Consider the following 25,893-nt stretch of genomic DNA (forward strand, 5'->3'; position numbering starts at 1 on the left):
CTTGTTTGTTTTGTTTGATTGGGGTTTTTTGTGATTTTTTTGTGTTTTTTTTTTTAATATTGTTTGTGAGATGGAGTACATGCAGTTCCAGGTAACAGCATTGTTGCTCATTTTGTTGTGCATAACTGGGATGCTGGTGGTGGAGCCACGTACTGGATGTTGTAAGTAGGTATGGTGTTAGTTTCTTAATAGCTGAGGAAAACTCTGTGGTGATTGGAAGAATGTGTAGGGACAGCAAAAGTTTGGGGTGAGTACTGAGAAATGTAATGGAGGAGAGGATCAGGGCTTTACAGTGAGAGATTTTGGCAGACTTTCATTTGTTCTTGCAAGGCTGACACGTGCTGCTTTTATTTATCCCTGCTGACCTGCGTGCTTGTTCTTTTTAAAGGTTTTGTTTTAGCTTCTTTGCTTTCTTGTAAGAAAATTGGCTGATTAGAGGACTGGAGCATGTGGGGTCAACAGAGAATGGAGAAATGACAAGCAGGTATGCAACCTGTTCAGTAATATGGCAGTGGTAACTGTGGTTTAGGTGACAGAACAGGAAGGGAGAAAAATGCAGTGCAGTGCACACGTAGGTATGACTAGTGGTGGTGTTCAGTGCTCCAAATACAAAAACCTTTTAAAACTGGAATTTCTCCAGTTTAAGAAGAAAAAAGTTCAGAAATCATGAAGTTCAAATATTTACTGCCCTAACTGCTGTCTCTGGGCAATCTGTATAGGTCAGTCATAGGCAATCCAAACGTTCTTAATGTAAACTATTTCTTTCCTTTGCCCGGAGTTTGTTCTGAGATGTAATCATCACTTCTCTGACTTCAGTGGAGGTGATTGTCATCTATATGCCCACAGTCTTGATGGCAAGAAGATGGCCTTGAAGATAGTAATTTCTTGAGGCAGCCCTCAAAATCCAGTGTTACCTTGGGCACTAGTGAGCCTTCAGAATGTGTTTGTATGAGACACATGTACCTTGAATATGTTGTATCTCAGCCAGGCTGTTGCAGGATCATATTGTGCTGGACAAGACAGTTGGTCTTAGAAAGTAATTAAAGTGCGTTCTGTTAAATGCTGGGATTCAGCTTAATGGAGCAAAACAGAAATCACTAATATGTTATCATAGAATAAAGCTATATGTACAGTGGATTTTAGTACAGATTTGTACTGCAAGTGAACTTCGTTAGGTAAACCTGTGAGGGAATTCTTTTGCTTTCTGTTGGAGATTATGTACTGTTCTTTTGGTCTCTTGGAGGACTGAGCTGAATCTGCTGCATGTTCCCAGAGTGGGTGCAGACAATTCAGTGCACGTGCTGCTTGCTACTGCAATTTTCAGCAGTAAAAGTGGTGTGCAATGCATGGCTGGTTTGGCAGAACTGAAGCTGGTTCACTGCTTCCTGTTAAGCAGAATCTAAATTGTGTTGATTTAAAAAAGCAAATCAAGTATGTCTGTCTTTAGACGTCTCATCTGTTTTTTATGGAACTCCTCGTAACTCTGATCATTCCTGTATTCCAGTGCTGTATTTCAGAATAATGTGAGGTGTAACTAGTTAAGTGTAACTTACCACTGATGTTTTGTGCACTGTGTATGTGTACAAAGGAAGGTCTGTGCAGAGGCAATGAGCTCAAGTCTTCTCTGCTATAGATTTTTCAGAGGCAAATGTATTTAGTTTACTCTGGTTTATCTCTACAAGTAATAAATAATGGTAATGGGAATTCTACTATAGAAGGTCTTTCGAGTGTCATTGATGTTTTTAGTATTATGTTGTGCTTATCTGCTGAAAGCAGCATGAGGTGAGGAAAACTGCTAAAAACATCACTGCTAGAAAAATCTTTGTTTACGCTGGTTTATACTTTGGTTCATGTTGTTACTGAAGTTGTAAAGGGCCAGAAATCCAGACACTTTATTAAGAAATTTCTGGCACTGTTTTTTATGCAGTGTTTATTTAGCTGCTTCTTCTCTGCAAAGAAAGGAGGACAGCAGCAAATTTGAGATTTTGTGACTTTCTCTTTGGTTTTACATCTTCCAAAATGGTGCTTTATGAAATGTATTTTTGAGTTGAAAATTTTTAGATAATTTAAATATAGAGCATGTTATTAGCACCTGGGATGAGAAGCTAAATGCAGTCAATACCTTCCCCTTTTTTTAGTAACTAAGTAGAATTGAAGTATTTGGAGCAGTTGTTCTTCTGGTTTGATTTTTGAATTGGTCCATCCCCCACAAGTCGCACTTATTAAGCAGAGCAGAATCACTTTCCTTTCTGTAGCTGAGATTAAAATCCCGATTGATGGGCTTGCACTCTTTCTTCAATTTACAGAGGCGTTCACCGAGTCTGCGCTCCGAGTCTTCACTGGAACACAGCTTGCGGATCACTGTTGGTAATGACCGGTATTGCATTGGCACGCCAGAGCGAAGGAGGCTGCCTGATAGACTGAGCTCACCAGCTGATAACCTGAGTGACAGGTACGGTCCTCTGCACGTGGGGATTCACGTGGGTGAAACAGTGTGGGAATGGGAATGGCTCTGCTGCATGAGACCAAACATCTCATTAGCCCACTGAATGCCTAGGGAGTGAGGGTAGGCATGTAGTGATGCTTCCCGGCAATATTCCCCCCAGCCTCTCGCAGGCTGTGGTGCAGGGAATTCTTGAGCAAAAGTTTCTGCCTGTATAACTCTGAACAGGTATTTCTTCTCTAATTTTTGTCAGCTGCTTCTAAACCCCATATAAATTAAGCATGCACAGCATATATTGCAGGAGGGAGTGTGATGTCAAACCCTCTGGTGCTTCCTTCCCCTTAAGGGTGGGATGTCACATGGAGACACTTCATTTGACATTTCACTATTTCAGCCACCTTCTGTTTCCTATGAACCTACCTAGTCCTTACTGAAAGGAAGGTAGTTTAGTGTAAGGATAGTGTAAAGCTTCGACTTTCTCATTTATTGAGAGAAATTGTCTACTTTCCTGGTTTTTGAGACTAGTCTAGAAGAAAACTCTAGAGCAGCTTGAAGAAGATTATTATTTTGACTTTAAAAACCTTTGCAGAAGAGAATATAGTCAGACAGTCTCATACATTATAAAAGAAGTGTTAGAATTCTTAGGATGCCTTGATTGAAACTAGAGAGAAACAGTTAATGGAGAGAATTCTTTCGTGTTAAAAATACTGCTGTGGACAGTGAAGTGTAAATATTAGTAGATACAATTTGGAAATCTTTGCCTTCAGTAGGAGAACCAGTATAATCTGGCAAAAGAAAAAAAATCAGAAAACTGTGCAAATAATTCTCTTTGTCTTGAATTTCAAAGTTAAAGATGGCATAGCTTGTGCCCCGAAGCACACAGTTGCACTTTCAGGTCAGGGATAAGCATCCAGCACAAAAAAAGCACTACCACTTCCATTTTTGATGCAAATATCATCAACTGTTAAAAAAAAAAAAAAGAAGAAGAAAAAAAAGAGAGAGAAAGGGAAGTGAGCAGAATAAATGAATTTCCTGTCTTTCTCAGATGTAAAGTTAAGTTTCAGCAGGTGTACAATGAGAGTTTGGTTTTCGGTACTGTCACTTTTATGCCTTTACCTCAGTTCTCCTGGCATTAGTGTTTGATTTGTAAATCCCCTATGCAGTCTGCAATCTTCTGAGTGAAATGAGTGCATATGCTCAGGGAGAGTAGAGTGGTTGGAAGGAGAAGGAAGTGGTATGTATGAGAACTGGCACTTCTTTGGCAAGTTAGGAACATTTGAGGGCAGGGAGTGATGGTGTCTGTCCCATTGCTTCATTTTCTCAGGTGAGATTTTAGATTTTACCTGTTCTGTGGTGCTGATGCATGGTTAGAAGTAACATCAGGTATAGTGGAGTTTATCTGACATAAGAGTGAGAAATCACAAAAGTTGACTTCTCTGTTACAGAACCCATAGATGCGAAAAAGAATGGTAAGAATAGACTCCAGAGGAGGTTTAAAAGTGACAGATGAGTTAGAATGAGAAGGAGATAAAGTGAGACCATGTAGACTTTAATCTTTAAGTGACTTCCTCTGTACTTGTAGTGTAAGTATGCAAGAACTTCATGTTGTTACATTTACTCTTTTTTTTTTTTTGTCTAATCTGTGCTGGCTGCACTTTTCTGAGTGATGCCCATTGTCCAGAAGCTTAAAGTATGTGACGACCAAGTCACCTGTCAGCTTTTCCTAAATCATCCAGGTACCACTTCTGAATTCTAAATTTCTTCACTGCCAGCCATTTTGGTTGTTTTCAAAAGACACTTGGTATTTGGTTAAGGACATTATTTATCAAGTACTTTTCATCATGTATTTTTTTCCTCCTCTCTGAGAGGCTGCCCTGGTACCAGGACACTGACTTTATTTCTGTCTCTGTTCTCTCTCTCTTATTTCTATCTCTGTTACTGGTCATATCACATTTTTATTTGGCATGTGGTATGTTCTCATTCTAATTAAAAAAAAAAAAAAGGCAAAAGAAAAAAGTGTTTCCTGAAGATGTCTCTTCAAATCCTGAAGTAATTGGAGCAAATAATTCTGAATTTAGTTATTCTCTGCTCTTTTTGCTAACTACTTCTGTATTTCAAGCAATCGCTTTGACACATTATTCTCTGTAATTTGTAGGGCCTTGGGATGGTAGAGAGGTTCATTAGCCTGTAAAGGAAATAAAATACCGAAGGATGGAAGTCAGGGAGGCTTTTAGAGTCTCCTGCAGCAGTGGGTTTTCAGGATGCCCAAGGAGGGTTTCTCAGGGTTCGTGTTCACATGCAGGTCCATCCCAAAACATCTGTAAGAGCTTGCCCCAAGTTTCTAGGGCAGCTGGTCTCCTGCACATGTAGGCATACTGAATGCTGCTGGACTGTGTCTTCAAGGTCACCTAAGCAGCTTCAGTCTCCTACTTTGACCAATAAGTATGTTTTTGTCTTCCAGAATCTCAATCTGTCAAAGTGAAAAATAAATCTTTTCCCTCTCCCTGTCTTCCATCTCTCCAGCTCTCAGTATTTTTAAGACATTCTACTACTATCTGGCATGAACTATAGAGAGCATCCCACCAATTCTTTCATCTGAGGTTAATACAAAAGATAGACCATATCACTGCAGAGACTTGGTCTGCGTTAAGCTGTGTTCTGAAATAGCATTTTTGGCATAATATCAAGAGTAACAGTTGGCTTGAATATGAACAGCTCATCTGACTCCCTCTTCAAAGACGGTGTATTAAAGTGGAGTTCTGTTGGTTGCTCTCAGCAGAATACCACTATTTATTTCTCTTTCTCTGTATGTGAATAAATATGCCAAAAAGTAAATTACCTTATACTAGTTGTAGGTCTCTGAGGCATCATGTGTGTAGCCTGTGGTCTGTTTTCTGTCTTTGAAACTGCAAATTCCTGTGATTAATGGATTATCTGTTGGTGAAGGAATTGGGATGGTCACAGTGGTACCACCTTGTGTTCTCTCTCAGGGATGCAGTAGCCAGTAGTGGACATTACTGGCTGAAAGCATCCAAACCAATTAAGAGAGACATATCTCTATTGGACTGTATGCACAGAAAACATGTTTCAAAGAATCCTGTAAGGCAAGTAATCATTTTTCTCACACCAATATTTAATCTTCAGGTTTTAAATTTGCATCTTAGCTGTTCAGAGTGTATTTGGAATGTCTTTCTGGTTGTAAATACAGTAGGTTTGCTGCTCCTTTCTTTCTGAAGTATGATTAAAAATTCCTCTGCTTTGTCACTGCAGTCAGAGTGTTTGAATTGTAGGTGACAGCTGCTAGACATGCATCTAAATAATTTTATTTGCACAAAAGTCAGCCAAAGGTATATGGTGAAACACATCTGTTACTCCATAAGGTTTGTTCATGCAGCTTGTTCAGGTTTAGCAGGCTCTCAGAAGATGTGACACTGGGAGCAGACATACCTTTATGTAGGTTGTGACAACAACATTTATTTATGAAATTTAACTTAGCTATTTTTAGATATTTTTGTGCCTTTGGAGGAGGTGGATATGCGTAGTTTGCTGAAAACTGGAAAGATACCGTGTAATACAATGGATACAGGTGCATGCCAGATTTGCTCTGTGAGATGTGTTGGACTGATAAAGTACTAAATGCTTAGCAATGATGCAAGGTAAAGTGAAGTTTTGTGTTGGTTTTGTTCTTAAATATGCATATGTGAACTATGAAAATACTCAAGAAAAAGACCTTGTCTGTGCATCTCTGTTACTCTTTAGTCTGATGTGAAAAACTGGGGCTGTAATTTATTTGCAGATTTTTTGAAGATGTCTTCTGTCGTGACTTGATTTGTCCCTTCTCAAATCTATGGAGGGACCTTTTTGAGGAGGAGGAGGTAATTTTTGAGGATTCAGGCCATTAAATGTAGTTTATCTCAAATTGATTCACTCAGGAAAGAGTTTTCTCTCTCATTGATTTCACTTAAGGAGCACATTTTCTTTCTTGGACGATCTTGATAGATTTTGAAATATCAATGAGTAAAACCAGCAGCTGGTAACTTTTAAAGTGGTTTGATTTGTTTCTGCCTTATCTAAAGAAAAGTCCCAGAATGGTTTTTAGGCATGGAGGAAAAGGCCTTAGTTAAAACAGTACTCCTAATTGGAGGTGTGTGTAGGAATTGGTCCAAAAGAAGATACTCAAGAGAAGAAGCTGGTTATTCTGACACTGAGAGAGTTGCGCATCCACTGCGTGTAATAATGCAGGGGCTGGCGCAGAGGAACAATACCATTGCACTTGATCTCCCTGGTTTATAGGTATCAGAAACTTTGCTTCTTTTTGGGTATGGCGTTAATGTGATTAGCGACAGTGCTGTCTACATATCCGTTGCAAAAGAAAGTGTTGTTAGAATTTGTGGTCCTTGTCCACAACTGAAGATAAAAAGAGGATCTGGTTGCATTTGCCAGTGTGAAACTGAATAACACTTTGAATAATTCATACGAAATCTGATCTTGGCATCTTGCTGGGAGAGGCAAGGAAGGGGATTGTTGTCTGAAATATGATAGTAAGGTTTTTTTTAAAACATGTAGTCTCTCACATTCACAGCAATGAATCCATCCTATCAATTTTTCAAGGCTCTTATTCTTCAGTATAAGTTGAATTGTTCACATCGCTGTGTTTGAGGGTAACTTCCTAGGAGGGATGTACAGTACCATTAAAAATAAGTCTCCCTCTCTACCCTGCCTTTTAAGTAAATAAAATGTTGGTTCTATTTAGTGAGGGAGTTTTGAAACTGATTTGGAAATTTCTTACCCCTAAGTAGGAGTAAGACTTACTCTGATTCAAGTACTTGTATTTATTCTGTGTTTCTCTTACACAGGGATGATATGGCTGATGGTCCAATATTCACTAGAGGCCTCACATGTCCTCGAGGCCTTGAGAGATACCCCGCGCATGAAGATCAGCCTTCAAGTCCCTTCGTTCCGAGGCATGATGAAGACTACCGCAACAGAGACGTTTTCCTCCACCGTTCCGATTACAGTCCACACTATGGCCGTCGGGAGGAGCTGCCTCGTGGATCTGACAGCGTTGGTGACAAACTGAGGAGATCCCCCTACCCACTGAGGGCAGAGGAGAGGGGACGAGAAATAAAGCGTCCACGGTATGAAAAGGATGAGAAGATGCATGGTGTGAGTGGAGAGCATCAGGGTTTCTCATCAGGAACACGAAACTATCGCAGACGAAGCCGCAGCCGTAGTAGGAGCCTGAGCCCATCATACCCGAATGAAGAATTCCGAGAGCTTGACCGTGCAAGGAGGAAAAGAGAAGAAGAAGAGCGCAGTAGAAACTTGAATCATGATGTTTCAGGCAGTGGCTATGTGATCCCTGGCTTGACTAACACACTACAGACTTCTGAGCCTCGGTATACATATAAACCTGAAGAAATCCCACCCATGCCCAAAAAATCTATTTTGAAGAAACGAATAGAGATGGAAGTAGAGTCTGCTGTTCAGGTTTGGTCTCTGTGCTTCTGTCTATGTGCTTGTACTTTCCAAAACAGTTACTTCATGATACAGAATGTTTGTTTGATTTCCAAAATAGAAAAGCCAAATCTTTGCTTCCCTGTCTTTAAGAGAATAGGTATCTTTTTGCAGGCCTGTATGAGTTAGAATTGCATTAGAAACTTTAAATGGTTATGGCATTTAATCAGGAATCATATATATATATATACACACATATATACATATATATATATATATATATATATATATATATATATATAATCTGAGACAGAATAAAATGTCTTTGTGGAAATTCAATCCAGGATGCAGAGATCTGGGCCAGCTTTTATAGAAAAGCTGACTCTTGTAGTACCACAGGCAGTCAGGATATTGATTGAATTTCTTCCCCTGTCGCAGTGTCTCTTTCTTGTTTCTTTATAGGCTTAGAGAGCTGCCTAATGCATTCTCAGTACCTCTGTTTGAAAATGTCTTTTAAATTTCCTTATTTTTTTCCCTTTGGACTGTAGGCTGGGATCAGCCCTACTTAATTTGTACCAAACCTATACCAATTGAGTCTCAAAATTAGAGCAATGGACAGATAAGTGGCTGTGACAACTGTGATAAATTGACTTTTTGTGTTATAAGACATCACTTTGATTTGCCTGTTGCACTGATCAGTGTTGGTTTGACAGTGACATGTTTATCTCAGGAGTGCTCCGATACTGAGGATCCCGTTCCTATTTCCTGTTACTGGAAATGCTATTTAATACGGCATTAATTATGAATATCTGACAAAGTGACTGGGAATAACCCCAATGCAGTAGTTTTTACCTGAATTAACGTATTGAAATCCTATTTGACTATGACTAAACTCAAAGCATATCCAAAATTATGCAACAGGATTTCAATTTTAAAATTTCAGTTCTTACGCTTGCAAAAAATTTGTGAAATATAATTGTGACTTTGTGTGTTCTCTGAGATAAGCATTCATTGTTGGACATGACATTCCAGAATCAACAGGCAACTTGGTTTGTTATCGTCTGTGTTCTCTTTGAACTGTATATTGGCTCTTCTAACACTTTTATTCAGCTATGAACTCAAGGAGAAATGAACATGTTCCTTTGTTCTGTGAGGTGCATGGTGCCTTAGAAGGCCTTGTTGTAAATAGTATCTTCTCTCTTTCAGCCCGAGGGCTTTTCAAGCAGTCCAGCCCCCAGCAAGGATCTTCCTCTTCTTTCTAGTCAGTCATCTTTGCCCCAGAGCAACAACATGGCTCCTTTTGCCTCTGAAGTGGAAAACTTTCTCAAACGGTTTAACAAAGAGTCTCTTGCGGAGTCTGCAAACAAGGAGTTGCGTGAAGGTTTATATGAGTGGAACCAGCTCTCTGGACCTCCCAAAGACACTTTGGCGTTTGAAGAGAAGTTTGGAAGCTTCTTAAGTCACAAAGAAAAGGTGGAACCCAAGGCAGAGCCCGCTGATCGCCATACTGACTTCCTGCTGCCTCACGAGAGGGCCAGTCAGGATGGCAGTGGTTTCTCCCGAATTCTGGGCATGATGGCTGATTCTGTCAGTGCTCAGGAGAAGAGGAGGCGTAGCTTTCCTGACATTGAGGATGAAGAGAAATTTCTTTATGGTGATGAGGATGAAGAGACCAAAATTGAATCTCTCCCCATCGAGAAGCCCCCAGTGAGTTGTAGCAATGAGATAATAATCCAAAAAATGAGCCCACCTCCTTCTCCTGCTCCAGCTGTCAAGATGGATCCTTTAGAAGAGCCAAATGCAGAGTATGCAAAAATCCATGACTTACTCAAAACCATTGGGCTTGACATTGGTGTTGCTGAAATTGGAAAACTGGCTGTTCGTACCCAGGAGCGCCTTCATGGCAAAAAGCTGGCCTCTCGTTCTCCAGATCGCCGCTCTTCAGACACTCGCAGACTGGATGCTTGGGACCTGCGCCGCAGCCGGAGTGACACTCGTTCTCCCGAGTCAGGCCAGCCGCGCTCAGCGTCACCTCCGGGCTCTTTCCAGCAGCCTAAAGATGCGTCCTCTCTTCAGAAACCAGAATATACTAAGAGCAGTCCAGTGGGACAGGAGATACCTCCACATGCACCAGACCAACCTCTTCCTTCTGTCTCTCTCATTCCTTCAATTCCACCAACTCCTCCTAGTTTGCCACCTACACCTACTTCTGTTTCCCAATACCAAATTCCCAACTATTCCCACTACACTGCTGCTCAAATGCCCCAAAACTATCCACCTCCCACAATGGCTCCTCCAGGATACGATGCGTATGGGCACTATATGGCATATGCAGCCCCTGGATGGCCCATGTACCCTCCTGCCCAGCAGCCTAATCCTACGCTTCCAGAAGCTCATGGTCTTCTTACTATGGCCATGTCGGCGAACCCCACACGTCCCAATCTCCGAGTGATTGAGACAGTCTCTCTGGGAAAGGATGTCCCTGATGTAAAAAGAGATGGTTCTGTGCTCGTTCAAGTCCCTACCACTCCTTCTCATTCCAAAGCACCCCTTCGTCTGTCTTCACACGCTCTCAAAAATGCCACAGAAAGGATGTCAGATGAAAAAAATCGGGCAGCTCAAAAGCAGAAGGTATGTTAGGTATTCAGAATGTGTTGGATTATGTGGTTGGTGAGGTGGAAAGTTTTTCTCTTCGGGTGCACCTTTTTTTTCCTGAATTACTCCAGTTTAAAAATGGTTTGACCTAGTTTACTTTTGTTAAAGATTTCTAAGGATTTGTCTGTATTAATCTGTGACACTTTTGAAAAATGCATTTCAAATCCCCTGATGCCTTGATGGGGCTACCTAAAAACAGACGCTAGACAAAATTAAGAGGATAAAAGCAGCAATTTACTGAAGTGCCTTCAAGGTACATGTTGGGCAGTCAAAAGCCTTCAAAGAGGCTACACCCAAAATGGACGACTGGGTCACGGGTTTTCATACTTTTATAAGTTTTGTCCATTTGCCTATCTGGATTAATTCTCCAATTACAATTTCAGGTAATGAAGTCATTACCCCAAGTTTGTTCTCCCCCCTCCCCTTAAGCCACTTTGTCAGTGTATTTCAGGGCCTGAGACAATAAGGTGTCCTTGAAGTTCAGGCCTTGAGAGGATTTGTTTTGTCTGACCAGAATGGGAGAACAGTAGCTAACAGGCTATATGGAGTCTTAGAGTTACACACTAAGGCATTACAGGATATGAAAAATATAAAAGCTAAAATCCTAAGGCCTCACCCTCAAAGTTGTATGCCATTGCCTATGGCAGAACAGATGAAATCAAAAACAAAGTTGAAGTTCTTTGGACCATCCAAAATCTTACAGAGAAAACACATGGTGACTGCAGCTTGGCTTTATTCTGCTGAGCTTTAGATATTGAAATACCTGAAGATATGTGGAGATATGTAAATATCTGAAGGGACAGTGTTAAGAAAATAAAATGGCTTTTTTCACTGATGTCCAGTGGCAGAACAAGAGGCAAGAGGCACAAACTGAAACATGGGAGACTCCATCTGAACATGCTACATTGTACAATAATACCATGGTTATACCTGTATTAGACATTCTTAAATACAAACTAAAGGATATTGGCATTCACATCACATGCAATCTTCTCTCTACATTTATATTAATTCTCTTACAAAGATCACAAAATGAGAAGATTGTAAGGGAAACTACTTGGAGACTCTGACACCAGGTTATGGGTGTTAATGTTTTCCTCTTCTAATTACCTTGGTTTGTACAATAATTAGAGTGTAGTGGGGAAGAATGTATTTTAATATAGGAAACTGTAGTTACACAACTGTCAAAGAACTGGAAGATTCCCAGAAGTTGTTTGAGTTTTCAGACTGGTGTCCACTTGGTCTTTGTTATTAAAGTAGAATTATATGGGTTGGAGGGGACAATTAAAGATCAGCTAGTTACAACCCCACTGCCATGGACAGGGACACCTTCTGCTAGACCTGGTTGCTCAAAGCCCCATCCAACCTGGCCTTGAACACTTCAGGGTTGGAGAGTCAGAATCTCTATGGGCAACCTGTCCCAGTGCCTCACCATCCTCATTGTAAAAAAAATCTTCCTTTATATCTAACTTAAATCTACCCTCTTTTAGTTTGAAACTGTTGCCACTTTTCCTGTGACTGCAGACCCAGGTAAAATATCTATACCCATTTTTCTTCCACATCCCCTTTAAGTATTGAGGCTGCAATAAGGTATTTTATTATAAGAGCCTTTTCTTCACTTGCATGAAGTGCTACATCAGCGAATACGTGAGCTTCCACTGCTTGCAGAAATAATAATTTCTTCAGCTGACACAGCTGAAATTTTGTTCTTAATGAAATTAGTACTTTTGTAGTAGTTTTCTTGGCTAAAGGTCTGTGGTTTTCTCCTGCCCTGACACACCCTGCTACCTCATATGTGCATCTCGGTAGAACTTCCAAGGCTTTGTATGCACTACAGACGTCTTTGACTTGGGCTTAGTCCACTGGGTTTTTTTTGCTGGGATGGCTTGGAGTATAAAAATTTGCATGCTCCAGTTGATGCCCCATGCTGCAGAAAACTCAGGAGAGAATGGTGCTTTGGTGATAAAAAAATAGCACACAAAACCAAAATAATAATTTTAAAAACCCTTATGGTGTTTAAGATGTGGCTTAACTGTGTTGGTAGAACTACTTCAGGAAGGATTCAGGGATCCAGCCAACATTTACGGTGCCATTGTAGAAGTGATTGTCTAGGGAAGTCAGGATCACTTGTTTCTTAAGGGAGGGGTCTAGTAAATTTTAAGAGCCTTGTGAAGATAATAAAAAAATTGGGATTTGTCTCTTGAAAAATGAAGCTGGAAATGAAACTGAAAGAACTTTTCAGGTTTCATTTTAGCATATTGCTTTGTTTCCTTCTATGAGAATCAATGAAAATCTGGAAAAAGGATTTGTGAGCTCCTCATGCCGCAGTTTACCTTATTGAACAAGAAACAAATTTCATCCTGATGTTTCATGTCAGATTGAAGCAAAATCTAACTAATAGCTAAAATGGGCCAGAGTCAAAGCAGGAGGCAAGGTGAAGGGCTGTGAAGGCTACATGCTAGCTGTAGAGATACTGCATGAGTTTTGATTACCCATTTGGCATTGGTCTTGATTAGCCCTCTAGAAGACAGTCAGCTGAGCCTAAGGGCCTTGGGAAGTGGTGCAACAAACAGAGCAGTTTAGAGGAATACACTGCCCAAAAGAAAAAAAATTGCCTACCAACAGGTTTGAAGTGTGACCACACAATACAGTTACCTTCAGATGCAGAGAGAGGTGTATTTATTGCATTAAAATACTCAAGAACGTTTTGGGAATTGCGAGCAGTGTGTCTGGAAGGCTGAGGTCTTCCTGTGATTCTTGCAAGACTTGTGTTGGGAAGAGAAGAAAATCCAGACACCTTCCAATTTATTTAGGTGATAGAAGAGAGAGAAAAACTGAAGAATGATCGAGAAGCACGGCAGAAGAAGCTTTACTATCTCAAGACTGAATTGGACAGGCTTCGTAAACAGCAAGGTAAAGTATATTATTCCCCCACACCTCAGCCCCTGCTTCTTTTTTTTCCCCAATTGGGGTGTGTCACAAGTCTTGGTACCTAATAGGAGAAGGGAGGACCAAAATAATAATAGTCCATAACAGTATTTTCATACTCCTGGCAATGCAAAACTCTTCAGAAAACAGTGACCTAGTTACTATATTAAAATCAATTACATCAAAGTTTGGCTGTTACACTGAAGCAAACAGTTGCTCTTGCATCTTCTTTGGCAGCCTGATAAGCTAAAGGAATTGTACTTTATGCATTTTAGTGCTTCTTTAGAAGAAGTGAGAAATAGTAACTGAAGATGTTATTGTGCCTTTCAATTGTTCATGAGTATCATCTGGAGCTGGAAAAGTCCTCTCTCAACAGAGCTGATTTTTGTATCTTAAAACTTGTTTGGTTCAAGTAAATACTTATTTCCCTCACCTTCGGAAAATAATACTTTCAGGTTAGAATATGCAATTCAACTTTTGCTCATTTGGTCACAGGGAGATAGTGATTATTAAATTCATGCTCTGGAGGATTGTGATGCCTCTCTTAGGTTGTGTATTATGGCAGTCCCTATAGAGGCAGATCATGCAGATTTAGTGATGCTGTACCTGAGAGTTCCATCTTTACAGCTTTGTAGTCAAGATTTAGCCGTAATATTTTATATTAGAATTTTACTTGTTGCTGGAATTATTGTACAGATCTAAAGTAAATTTTCCTGTTGCATTTCTGACTCTTCTGCTTCCTTGTTGCAGGAGAGATGTTGAGGAAAAAACGTCGTGAAAAGGACGGACACAAAGACCCCTTGTTGATTGAGGTGAACAGACTACAAGAGAATATTATGAAGGAGATTGCAGAGCTGCATAAAGAATCTGATGCAGCTGACAAGAAGCAGTCTGAGCTTGACAAAGTAGCACAAATCCTGGGGATTAACATATTTGAAAAACCTCGGAAACCATCTGTGGAAACTAAAGACTCCTCGGAAAAGAGCAGCAAGTCAGAAAATGCAAAAGGTGTAGAGAAAACGTCTTCCTCCAACAAGGTAAAGTCTTATAGTTTGTGTGCTAATGATTTTCCCACTAAGAGAAGAGGGCACTGGGGAGACAGCTGGTCCCAAACATTTACTAAAGGATCATTTATATCATTTATTACCACATCTCATACACTGGCTTTGATGGTGCATGCAGGTGAGAGTCAATGTATCAGTATATATAATGTCCCTCAGGTTTTGTGCTGTTCAGCACCACTCGCTGTTTTTTATCTTGGTTTTGCTGAGGTGTTGGTTGGATTGAACAGTATCATGAGTGTTTGTAGCTGTTTGGTCTCAATACTTTACCAGGAGGACAGACTTTTTTTTTCTCTACAAAATTTCCGGCATGGCCTTTCAGGGCGGAGTGTTTGTAGCAGCAAAGCTCTCTGAAAGCTGGGAGCATGTTGGTCTTCTCACTGGGTAATGATAGTAACAAATCACAAGACTTACATGTGATTGTCAGCTTAACATGATTTTTATGTACATGAGTTCTCTCTTAGGAAATGTCAGCATGCATCAGTATGGTCTGTACTGCTCTGTGCTGGGTGTACCAGAACAGGCTCACTGCATTCCAGAAGATAGTTTTTAGTTTGAAAGTAGTATGGATACTACCATCTGAAAGGTTATGCATGTGTTCAGAAAATCAATTATCCTGCTTCTCAGATGTTTATTCAAATATGTAACAGAAATAGCTAATGGGAAATTGTAGGTGAATTTTGTATAGATCTTAGCATATATAATTTTTGCAGAGAGGAAAACGTTAGTAGGGTAAGAGGTATAAGGACAACTGGGAGGGGACCTCATCAATGTATCTCAAGGGAGGGTCTGAAGAGGATGGAGCCAGGTTCTTCTCGGTGGTGCCGAGCAATGGGACAGGAGGCAATGGGCAGAAACTGATGCACAGGAAGTTCCACCTGAACATGAGGAAGAATCTCTTTACTGTGTGGGTGACTGAGCACTGGAACAGATTGCCCAGAGAGGTTGTGGAGTCTTCCTCACTGGAGATATTCCAGTACCATCTGGACACAGTCCTGTACCATGTGCTCTGGGATGACCCTGCTTGAGCGGGGAGATTGGACCAGGTGACCCCCTGTGGTCCCTTCCAACCGTACCTGTTTTGTGATTCTGTATTTTCTACAAGGTCACTCAAATGTGTTTATCCTGTAAAATTTTCTTTATGCTTTATTGTGGTTTGAGAATCATTAGGTATCTTTAATTTAAAGGCTTGCTTTTGTTATTGTTGTTTCTCAAAACATCTCTGAAGTTTACTGTCCGCTTTAATAAATCGTTTGCTTCAGTCACCACTTCATAAAGAAGGCAGAAATGTTTGTTAAGTCCTACATTGCATTAAGTTATATTGCTTTCTTTTCTTGAGATATGGCATCTGTGAATATACTTTTCATTATTTTAATTTGCATTGTCTGTATTGTCCAAACCCATAATGACTTGATCTCTTTTTCATAGTTCCTTATTTTAATGTGGAAAGTTGTGAGTTCTGGACAGGAATATTTAATATTTTCATACATATGTAGGCACATAGGACATGGCCTTCAGCCTCTAAAATTCACCTTGTAATTCTGATTGTTAACTTTTTTTTCATTAAAGAAAGATGATGCAGGCCTTTCAACACTGAGATTGGTTGACTCTGCCAACCTGAGGGCAAGAGCCTTTGCCTTTCTGCTTATTTGCAACGTGCCTTGTGGACCCTTGCTGCTGAACCTGTGTCTGTGTGTTGTAGTTACACAGTCAGTGCAGAGGTGAAGCCAGTGTTAATGTGCTAAACAGATAGATCACCCCGTCTGGGCTCTAAATAGTAGCAAATTATAAAGACTTTCTGAGCTGGGGTAATGCACAAACTGGAGTTAAGAGTGGGCTGTCACCTGTCTATCTGAGAAGCATTATCTCTTTAAAGTTCAGATAAAGATAGTATTTTTATAGGTGTTATGTCTATAAATAGCATAACCATTGATGCTTGTGTGACATTGTGAACATCCTTCCATGCACCTCCTGCAGATCATAAGTTGATCTCATTGTTTAAGAGAATGTCTGCTATGTTCTTGCAGACAGAGTGCATGCAAATATTCATTGGGTCACTTCTTATTCTGCTACCAAGAACTAAATTATATTGGGATATGGATATCTGGGGGGTGCATAGTGGCCTGGCTGTCTCTTTGTTCTTTGATTTACAATGCATGTTGTGTGGGGTGGTGTCAAGGAATTTAAAATAAGGCAGATGTTATTTAACAATTTTGAATCTGCTTAAATAAATATGTTGAGTTGTTGGTAGTGAATAACTTGGAAATCATGCGACCAACTCAAGTCTGCTAAGTTAACGTGCTGTTCTTTCCAGACTGCCGTGCAAAAGGATAACATGATGGACTTTAAGCCATTGAAAATGTACTCAAAACTCAAAATACGTCTAGTACTATCATAATCTAAGTTGCCAGGGCTCATTCGTGATATATTTCTGATAATATTTGTTTTGCTACAAGTGTTAGTTTAGTCTTAATTTTGGATAGAGTCTTGAAATGTCTGTATATTACTATATGGCGTCTTTCTGTACAGATTAATGTAAGTGCAAACACCACATGTTTAAAGTACATGATCCTTCACCTTATATGCTTAGGTAATTATCAAAACACCATCTTTCTTTTATTATTAAGCAACAGATTTTCTGGAGAATTCAGGAACACTCAAATAATCTGATAAAACTGATGGAGTTAAATACTTTTAGTCAACTTCCTTTTCCATTCTGCTTTCATCCAAGCTACTTTTACAAAAGTAATTTCTGAATGACTCTAGGGGAACCATTTTAGGTCTTCTGGGCACTGTTTGGCTAGTATGGTAAATTGGATCTCTTATGTGAAACCAGTGAAGTGGGAAAGGTGCATGCCACAGGGAATTTGTTCATTTGGTTCCTTGATTACCTACAACCATCCAGCCATTACATCTGGGAGCCTTATTGGAAACTCTTCACTGCAGCCTCACAGCGTCTTAGTCGGCAATACCAGCTCTCTGAAACAGTGGAATTAACCTGGGCGCTGAAAAGCAGGTGATATATTTTTTTTTTTTTTTGGTGTGTATGGCTTCTGCTGGAGGCAGGTTCTGAGTTCTAGAGCATTATGTCTGTCCTGCCTTGTCTTAGAGAAGTGTTTCCTTTTGTTCAATTTAGGAATCAAAAACTACTAATGAGAAATCGAGAGGTAGAAGCCCGAAGCCAGCAGAATCCTCTTCACAGTCCTCCAAACATCCTTTCCAGTTGGCCAATATTTATGAATATTATGATGCAGGGAACCACTGGTGCAAAGACTGCAATACCATCTGCGGGACCATGTTTGACTTTTTCACACACATGCATAATAAGAAACACAGACAGGTATGTTGCAGGCTTCCTTCACTAAGTGCATTTCATACTGCTATGAATATTAACACTAAAACATACATCGCAGAACTACATTTTACAAGAGAACCTGAAGTAATAATGAACCCAAGAAGTAGCTTATCGAACTGTTTTCCCCTAATACTGGACTTGAGCAGTTGTACAGCTACCGGTGTATTCCAAATAGTGTAAATGGGGCCTCTGTTCAGTTTGCTCGGGTTTGCCACTTGTGTTTCATGTTTACCTGTTCTTCGCGATCATTTACATGTTACACTTTTCACAGGCTATTTTGTCATTGTAAATTGCAAAATGGGAGGGAAAAGAGAGGAAAATTAGTTCTTGTAAATATTTGCACGTTGATTTTAATGTTCAGTGTTCAAAAAGGATATTAAAAAGGAAAAAAGACAAGTGTACTTGCCTTGCTAGTGTAATATATGAGCCTATATACCTCTGTCACTGTGCAAATAGACCCTGGATCCTTACAACAGACCTTGGGCTTCGAAGACTCAGAGTGAGACCAAACAAGACTCCATAAAACGCATTGATAAGATAACGGTTCCTGCCAAAGGTATGTTAATTTTTATTAACTTGGCTATCATCCCTCCTTGCCCTCCAGCAGCCTCCATTTGCTCAGAGAAAGGAATTTTCAAAACTTTACCTTGGTATAGGAGCACATATAGATAACTGTATCATTAGGTAAAAGGAAAATTATTTAGTTTCTTGGTTGTTCTTGTGGAAAAGGTCATAACGCAAGAGTGTAGGAAAAGGTTGTGGTTTCTTCTCTTCTTTTTAGAGATCAGTTTTTTATTTTGAATACCAGTTGACTTTCTCCAGTGCAGTTCTGAAATAATTTTTGCCAACATATTAGAATTCAGAGCATGACCACAAGAGTTGGCAGTGTTTGGGCAGATCTTGCACAGTATTCCACATAGTCTTGTAGTAGACTTTTCCATTCAGTACATTTTTAGCAGAGGTCTCCCTGAAAATTGACCAATGAGTACTTGTTATAGTGCAGATACAGAGAATCTGAGACAGACATCTAGAAGGAGCTGTAAGTGATTTGAAAATTAATATATGGTTTAAAATCTGAATGTTGAAAAGGCCTGCCAGTGATTAACTCATCAATCTGTTACATATTTCTAGTAGTGCCCACTAAAGAGGAATCTGCAGTGTCTTAGATAACTGTAGCTGGTTCTGTAGGCACAAGGATGCAGTCTTGCTGAACTTCAAAGAAAATATCTGTGTTCTGTTTATAAACCAGGTGTTTAGTATTTGAGCAGACTATACCAGAATGATGGAAAACAGATCAAGGCTGTAGGAAATGTTAACCTACTTGAATACTCAATTACCTTAATACTATGGAGAGCACTTAAATAATTTCTTGAACCATATTAATGAAACTTCTTCACTTTACATGTTTGTTCCTGGTAGTGGTGGTTCCTATACAGTAACTGAAAGGAGAGCAGTATTAACTGTTCCAAAAAGAACATTACTGGAGGTTTTGCTGTTGTTCTTTGACCGACTTTGTTAAGAGCTTGGCATTTATTAAGTTTTGTTTCTCTGATAATTTTCTTTGGCCTTTTCAGGCTCTGAGTTTCTGATTCCCATCACTGGATATTATTGCCAGCTCTGTCATGAATTTTTTGGAGACCAAATCTCAGCAGAGCAGCATGTGAAAAGTCATCCCCACAATGAGAAATATAAGGTTGGTAATTGGTGTCCTAGGAAAGAGACATTCCCTGTGTTAGCTTCCGCTTGTTCTGTCTTCCTTTCCTGAAGAATGACATTTAACTCCTTGGAGTATATGTATTTGGTTATTTTCACTACATTCTACTGAACTAAATAAGCAGATCCTCCCACTACATCAGTACATAGAGACTGATATTTTATCTGCATGAGGCTGAAACAGTGTCTACTATAAAGTATTTGTAGTACCTCAGTTTCTTGGTAGGAAAAAGTTCTCTGTTCTCTTAGTGTTGAGATGGCACTTACTGAACAAGTCAAAATTATCAGAGAGCTGCATTTTTTTTTTCATGGAAACAGTGGCTAAAATGTTGCTGTTTATTTCCACAGAAATACATTGATGAAAATCCACTCTATGAAGAGAGGAGAAATCTAGACCGTCAGGCTGGATTGGCTGTAGTTCTGGAAACAGAGCGCAGGCGGCAAAATGAGCTGAAACGGAAACTGGTTGAGAAACAGAAAGAAGAGAAGGATGAGAAAACCCCAAAAATAATGAAGAAGGAGGAAGTAAAGAGCATCGCAGAGTCTGGAGAAGGGAGTAATGAAACTCAAGGCAAAATAGATTCTTCTGGGCGAAAAATGGGTATCATGGTAAAGCTGAAGAAGGAAGAGAAGACAGAGGAGAAGAAAGAAGAAAAGAAAGAGGAGTCTAAAAAGGAATCACCAAGCCAGACGTCCTTTGGGAAATTCAGCTGGAAAAAGACTGAGAGAGAGGATAAAACCCCAGGAGCTATTACAAAGGAAGAGAACACAGAAGGAAACAAAGAGGAGAGCAAGTGTCAGTCTGTGAAATCCCATATCAAGCCCATTGAAATCAAGCTGTCTGGGAAAACTGTTATTCCACATACTAGCCCATGGATACCAGTTGTTTCCACACCGACACCAACAAAAATTCTCCCCAATCTACCAGTCCCCACCATGATTTTCAGGAAGTCTAATACTGCAACAGTTAGTAAACCACCACCTTTGAACACCTTTTTATCCATAAAATCCTCTGGAGCTACCACCAAACCACTGCCAGTGGTAAAAGAAACAAATGCAGATCTTCTACTGCCTCCAGATATCATATCAAAAGCTTTTGGAGGAGAAGAAGTAATTTTAAAAGGGTCAGAGGAGGATTTGAAAGCAGTAGAGAAAAATGAGCCTTCTCAGACTTCAGATAGACTACCTCCACCCCATCCTCCACCAGCAGTCCAGCCGGCAGCTCTCATCCCTGCAGACGAAGTAGCTCCAGGTGTGTCTGAAAGTGAACAGACAATGTTGGCAATGCCTGTGAGACCACCACCACCTTCAACTGCTTTCAGTGAACAAGCAAAAAAGATAGAGAAACGAAATTCTTGCTTGGCCACAGCCAATGCTAAAGATCTCTATGATATTTTCTACAGTAGTGGTGGAAAGAGTTCAGGTGACAGCAAGCTTGCAAGTTCTGCACTTCCAAATGGAGAAAACTCTAACCTAACAAAACCTGCAGATTTATCTGCAAACCACAGAACAAATTGTAGCTCATCCTTGTTGAAAGAGGATTCTCAGAATGTGGATTCCTCACAGTGTAATAATCAAGTAACAGGGAGTTTGGTTCCTGTTGAAAATCAGGCTGAATTGAACAAATCACTTCAGCCTCACCTGTCAGAAATGTCAGTCACAGAATTACCAGAAAAAAAACGTGTTTCTGGTATCCAGATGCCTGCAGAAATTGGATTTGTTAATACAGGAGGTAGAGAGCAGGCAGGCAGTCTGGAATTCTGTGATCTACAGAAAACTAAGGTCCAAGAGAAGGTTGGACAGGAAGATGGAAATAAAACCCCAGTTACAAACACAAATGTTTCTGGTACCTTGGAGAAAGACACAAAGACAAAAGATTGGGAAATAAAAGCAGTAAAGCCTAAGCATAGCCTACACCCAAAGACTTTGTTACCTGAAACACAGAATGAAATTCAAAGTTTGGGAAATTCCCATTTGGTAGAGGAAAGGTTAAATGATAACTGTAGAACTCACTCAGAAACTGGTAATCCAGAGTTGCTCTGGGGCACTTCCAGAACTAATAATGGAAAAGGACAGATAGTCACAACTCATTCTGAAAGTGGTTGGGATCTATCAAATACTCCAAATGCAGAAATAAAATCTGGTTCCAATGGGGCTAATACTTCAGAATTGACAGAGGAACAGGCAGAAACTAGAAGTACCCTATTAGAAGCTCAAGGAGAAGTTCAACCTAAACCTTCAGGCCATACAGTGTTAGATAACCAGACCCAGAGGCAGGGAGTGGAACAGTTAGTCAATACCTGCTCGAACACTGTTGAACTCAGATCCAGTCTAGAATTGGTAGCTGAAAATGAAAAAAAATCATTAGGACATACTGGATCTGATGCAAAATTGGATAATTTTCTTTTCAAGAGACCATCAGAAGATGTGAAACACATGAAGACTCCCTCCCAGAAAGCAGAGCTTGAGTTGAAAAGCACTGATTTCAGTTTGGGAGACAATAAGATAAAACATGAATGTTTCAGCATCCTTTCAGCAGGACTTTTAAATGAAAATACAGAAGAAGTCACAAAACTAGAAACTGTTGCGTCCATTAGGCTGGAGTCCAGTAAACTTAAGAAACTGGGCATTGAAAGAACTGTGAATGAAACAGAGATTACTGATTTTGCTACATTGACTTCTGGTAGTTGTGAAGATAAAATTTGCACACGGATTTCTCAAAAACCTATGCTGCAGCCTGGATCACAGACCTCAAATAATGGCACCACAGAAGTGGTCATGCCAGTTCTAGAAATGCAGGGCATTTCTCCCACATCTGAGATACTTCTGCAAGTGGAGGAGAGCAAAGGTGGCACTGTTGAAATGCCACCACTGAGTTGTGATGGAGGCAGCACAGAAAGTCAGGCTTCTGGGTGTGCAGAAACTTTAATTCCTGGGCTCAAAGAAACACACGGAAAGGTGGGTGGCTCAGGAGGCAAGGGAGTGGGCACCATCCAGAGCAAGAAGACTGAGCAAACAGAAGCTGCTGACAGTAGTGTGGAAGTTACAGTGAATTCAGGAATTGCTGAAAGCGTAGCAGGAAGCCCAGTGGGTTGAAGTAAACCCAGCCAGTCCCAATATTTGAGGAGCCAGAGCTGGGATTATGTATATGTTCTTTGTTTTTCTTTTTGTTCCAGCTGAGAGTTTTGGGTGTATTTTGCATTCTGTGGTAGGACTTGACTAAAGTGAAACCTAAATCATCAGAAGGCAGTCACATACTTTATTCTGTACATAATTAGTTGTGTAAAATGTTTTTTCATGTGAATTTTTTTGCCAATTTCTTTTCTACACTCTGCTATTAAAATGGAATCTCGTTTATAATGTGTGCGTCTTCTTTATTTTGGGGGCTTTTATTCTTTGACCGTTCCCGGGTGATTTCCAGCTCACCCAGTTTGTGTCAGTAGTACCGTGAGTAGCCCAGCTGCTGAGACAAGCTCAAGAACAGCAATTTAGAACTTGAGGAAAAGGAGACTTGCAGAAGAACTAAAACTGAAAATTTCTTTGAACTGTAATGCATGAGTTTGTTTACTTTTGTTGTTTGAAATGCAAGAATGTGTTTAGAGTTGATTTTTTTGTTTACCAGTCTCTGTGATTTGTAATTACTGTTGTACTACATCTGTACTTAAGGTGTTTCATTGTATTGTATAAGCACATGTATGGATGCCACATCACTAAGCAAGGGGAGAAAATCTGTCCCGACTGGCTTTTGGAGAAGAAAACTAATCGGTAAGGCTCTGTGGCCTGACACCTGGACCAGACATATTGAGGTCACTTACGTGATTTGAAATGGGCTTTCTTTCATTTTATTGTGATCCAGTAACTATTTGTGTTAAATCATTTAGCAGCTGACCAGCTCTGAAGAAGTAGAAGATCAGAACCCTGGTGTCAGGAATTGGACTCGCTTCATGTGATACAGACACATGCATGCCTACCCTGAATGGTCCTTGAGCTATCAAAAGCTCTAGTGTGATGGTTCTCATTTGTATAGCTTGTTAAAGACTAAAGTATTAAATGTGTTTACTTAGATAAATATAACATTTTTATTTGTAAATTGTTTTAAAAAATAAACTTATGGAGGTCAACAAGGCTTTCTTCTCGGTTTTCTTCTTTCCCTTAACTCAGTGAAAGTTTTATTTCAATTAGTTTCTGACTCCTGTAGTAGTTGATAAAATTGAGAAACTGTAGAGGATGAAGATACTCAACTGCTCAGTAAAAACCAGTTTGTTCCCAGCTGAAGTCAATGGAAGAGCTACTGTCAACATCATCAGTGGAAGTTTGTTTGAAGTCCTGAACCGTGTGCGAAACCAGAGGTGGGGCGTCAGGGAGGGACCCCAGCAGAGCTTGAATTTCTGTAATCACTGCCTGCACATGGACCTCTGGAGAGGGCAAAATCACCATTTGTCTTCGTTTGCCATGACTATGTGTGAAGAAGGTATGAAACATTTCTGAGAGTCTTATGGTGGTTTTCATACAAGACCTGTAAGAACTGTCTAAGCTGAATTTGGAAATTTAGTATATGGTCAAGTCAACAGTAAAAAGGTAATTAAGAAGGGAAGAGAGTTTTGGGAAAGTCTCTTTGAGCTGGTTTTATGATGTCAAGCAGTTACTGCATTGAATATAGGAAATCTTTGTTAGTATCATTGCCTTACTTTCATCAGATAGCTGATTTGCTGTCAAAACCAAAGAAAGCAAGATTTGACGTGCTTTGGTAGTTTTAAAATGGCGTTGGGCAATGAGTAGGGATTGCTTAAATCCTGGTTTATAAAAAAGTCCTTTGTAGTTGCTTCTTGGTTTTCTTCTGTATTTTTTATTATATACCTGATTTTGTTTGTTTACATTTGACAGATAAATTTTTCCCCCGATTTTCTTTCAAAATTTTTCTGTGAAGTGCCTGGTCTCTCATAAATCCACAGAAGAAGAGGGAAAGTGATTTTCTCTACCTGCCTTGTATTGAGAGATATAAGTGCAGGGAAGGGAAATATTCAAAGGAAGGCTGAATTTTTCTAGAGTTCTGCATTTTAGATGGTGCTGTTTTAGAATACACACATGCTTTCTGGTTAGTTTCCTTCTGCAGATTGGTTTTCATGAAGGTCTCAGTGGCAAACGGAGTAATCTGGACAGTCTTTTTCAGACAACCCTATTCAATGCTGTATTATCTGTGTGGAACTTCATTAAAAAAATTAACTTGACTTTTGGGGAAAGGACAATATAATTCCATTATCCTTGTTCTGTGCTCTACAGTTGCTTCTACGAGTAGTGGTCTTGGTCAGTGCTAAACCTGGCTGGCCATGAATGGAGAAGCTAGCACCAAGGGCAAGCAAGAGCTTTGCAAAGGAGAAACTGGGAGTTGTTAACCCATATTTGTCTAAAGCTTTCCAGAATCTGAACTTTCCTGTGGTATAAATGAAATACTACTTCTCTTTCTGCCCTTTATTCTATCTCTGAGAGGACAGAGGGCTCTTTACTCCTGGAAGGAAGATTAACTTGCTCTCTTTTGGGGAAGGAGTAAAAGGTCCTCCTTGAACCTCTCTAATGGACAAGAACATAATGGGCGGTGTAGGTAATAACATCTAGGCAGACTGACAGACAAGAGGCATTAACACTGTAATTTCATGAAATGGCAAGTATTTTTATTTATGTGTTTTTTCTTTTTTTTCTTTCTTTTTTTCCTTTTTTTTTTTCCTGTGGTTTCCAGAGGCTTGCAGTAAATGATTTATCCACTGTACTCATTCCCTGTGCTGGTAGAGCTGTAGCATAGTGCACTGACTGGGAAGCCTAATTTCTAGGCTGGCCTTGGAGTCTTCCAGATCCTCAAGAGGAGGGGTAAGTTAATGGGGATTTACTTGTCTGTTTGAATGGTGCAATAAAATGTTACCTCTCCTTCCTGACACAGTTCTCTAAAAACTGCATAAAGCATAAAAAGTTACCTTTTTCCTGGGTTTTTAGAAAGCTGCTGATAGGAAGGAAACAAACATAGTTTGAATGTTTCTATCTTTACTTCAAACCAGGCATAAATACCTAGTAAATTCAAAGAATGATGGATTAACTCTTAAGTCTTCATTTGATGCTGTAACCTTTAATTTGTCATGATGGGGGCTGGCACATCTTTTCTCTTGGATGAAGTTTGTTGCAAAACCAAGCTTGATGAAGAAGCAGTGGAAGAAGAGACATAGAAAAGCTGCGGTCATCGTCAATCTCTTTTAAGGCCAGGTGGGTTTTTAATGCTTCTTCCAGTCTCTTTG

At 39.9% G+C, this 25,893-nt stretch overlaps 1 protein-coding gene across 2 annotated transcripts in view; it reads left to right on the forward strand.

Moving 5' to 3' along the window:
• The window catches only part of ZNF318 (zinc finger protein 318), a 27,455-nt gene extending 3,717 nt beyond the window's left edge, over positions 1-23,738 (forward strand). Inside the window, exons 2-11 of one of the 2 annotated variants that reach the window (XR_007202618.1) lie at positions 2,307-2,452; positions 7,300-7,933; positions 9,107-10,531; positions 13,369-13,468; positions 14,234-14,520; positions 17,681-17,884; positions 18,356-18,455; positions 19,474-19,592; positions 19,961-23,377; positions 23,494-23,738. Coding sequence is in view for 1 of the 2 variants with exons in the window: in XM_048298870.1 (XP_048154827.1) it covers positions 2,307-2,452; positions 7,300-7,933; positions 9,107-10,531; positions 13,369-13,468; positions 14,234-14,520; positions 17,681-17,884; positions 18,356-18,455; positions 19,474-19,592; positions 19,961-22,708 (5,763 nt within the window). In the remaining variant the exon portion in view is untranslated. Of the gene's footprint in view, positions 1-2,306; positions 2,453-7,299; positions 7,934-9,106; positions 10,532-13,368; positions 13,469-14,233; positions 14,521-17,680; positions 17,885-18,355; positions 18,456-19,473; positions 19,593-19,960 lie in introns of both variants that reach the window. The other variant, XM_048298870.1, reaches the window with a different exon arrangement.
• Positions 23,739-25,893: the final 2,155 nt, after the last annotated feature.

Source organism: Corvus hawaiiensis, chromosome 3 (assembly GCF_020740725.1).
Source record: "Corvus hawaiiensis isolate bCorHaw1 chromosome 3, bCorHaw1.pri.cur, whole genome shotgun sequence".
NCBI lineage: Eukaryota > Metazoa > Chordata > Aves > Passeriformes > Corvidae > Corvus > Corvus hawaiiensis.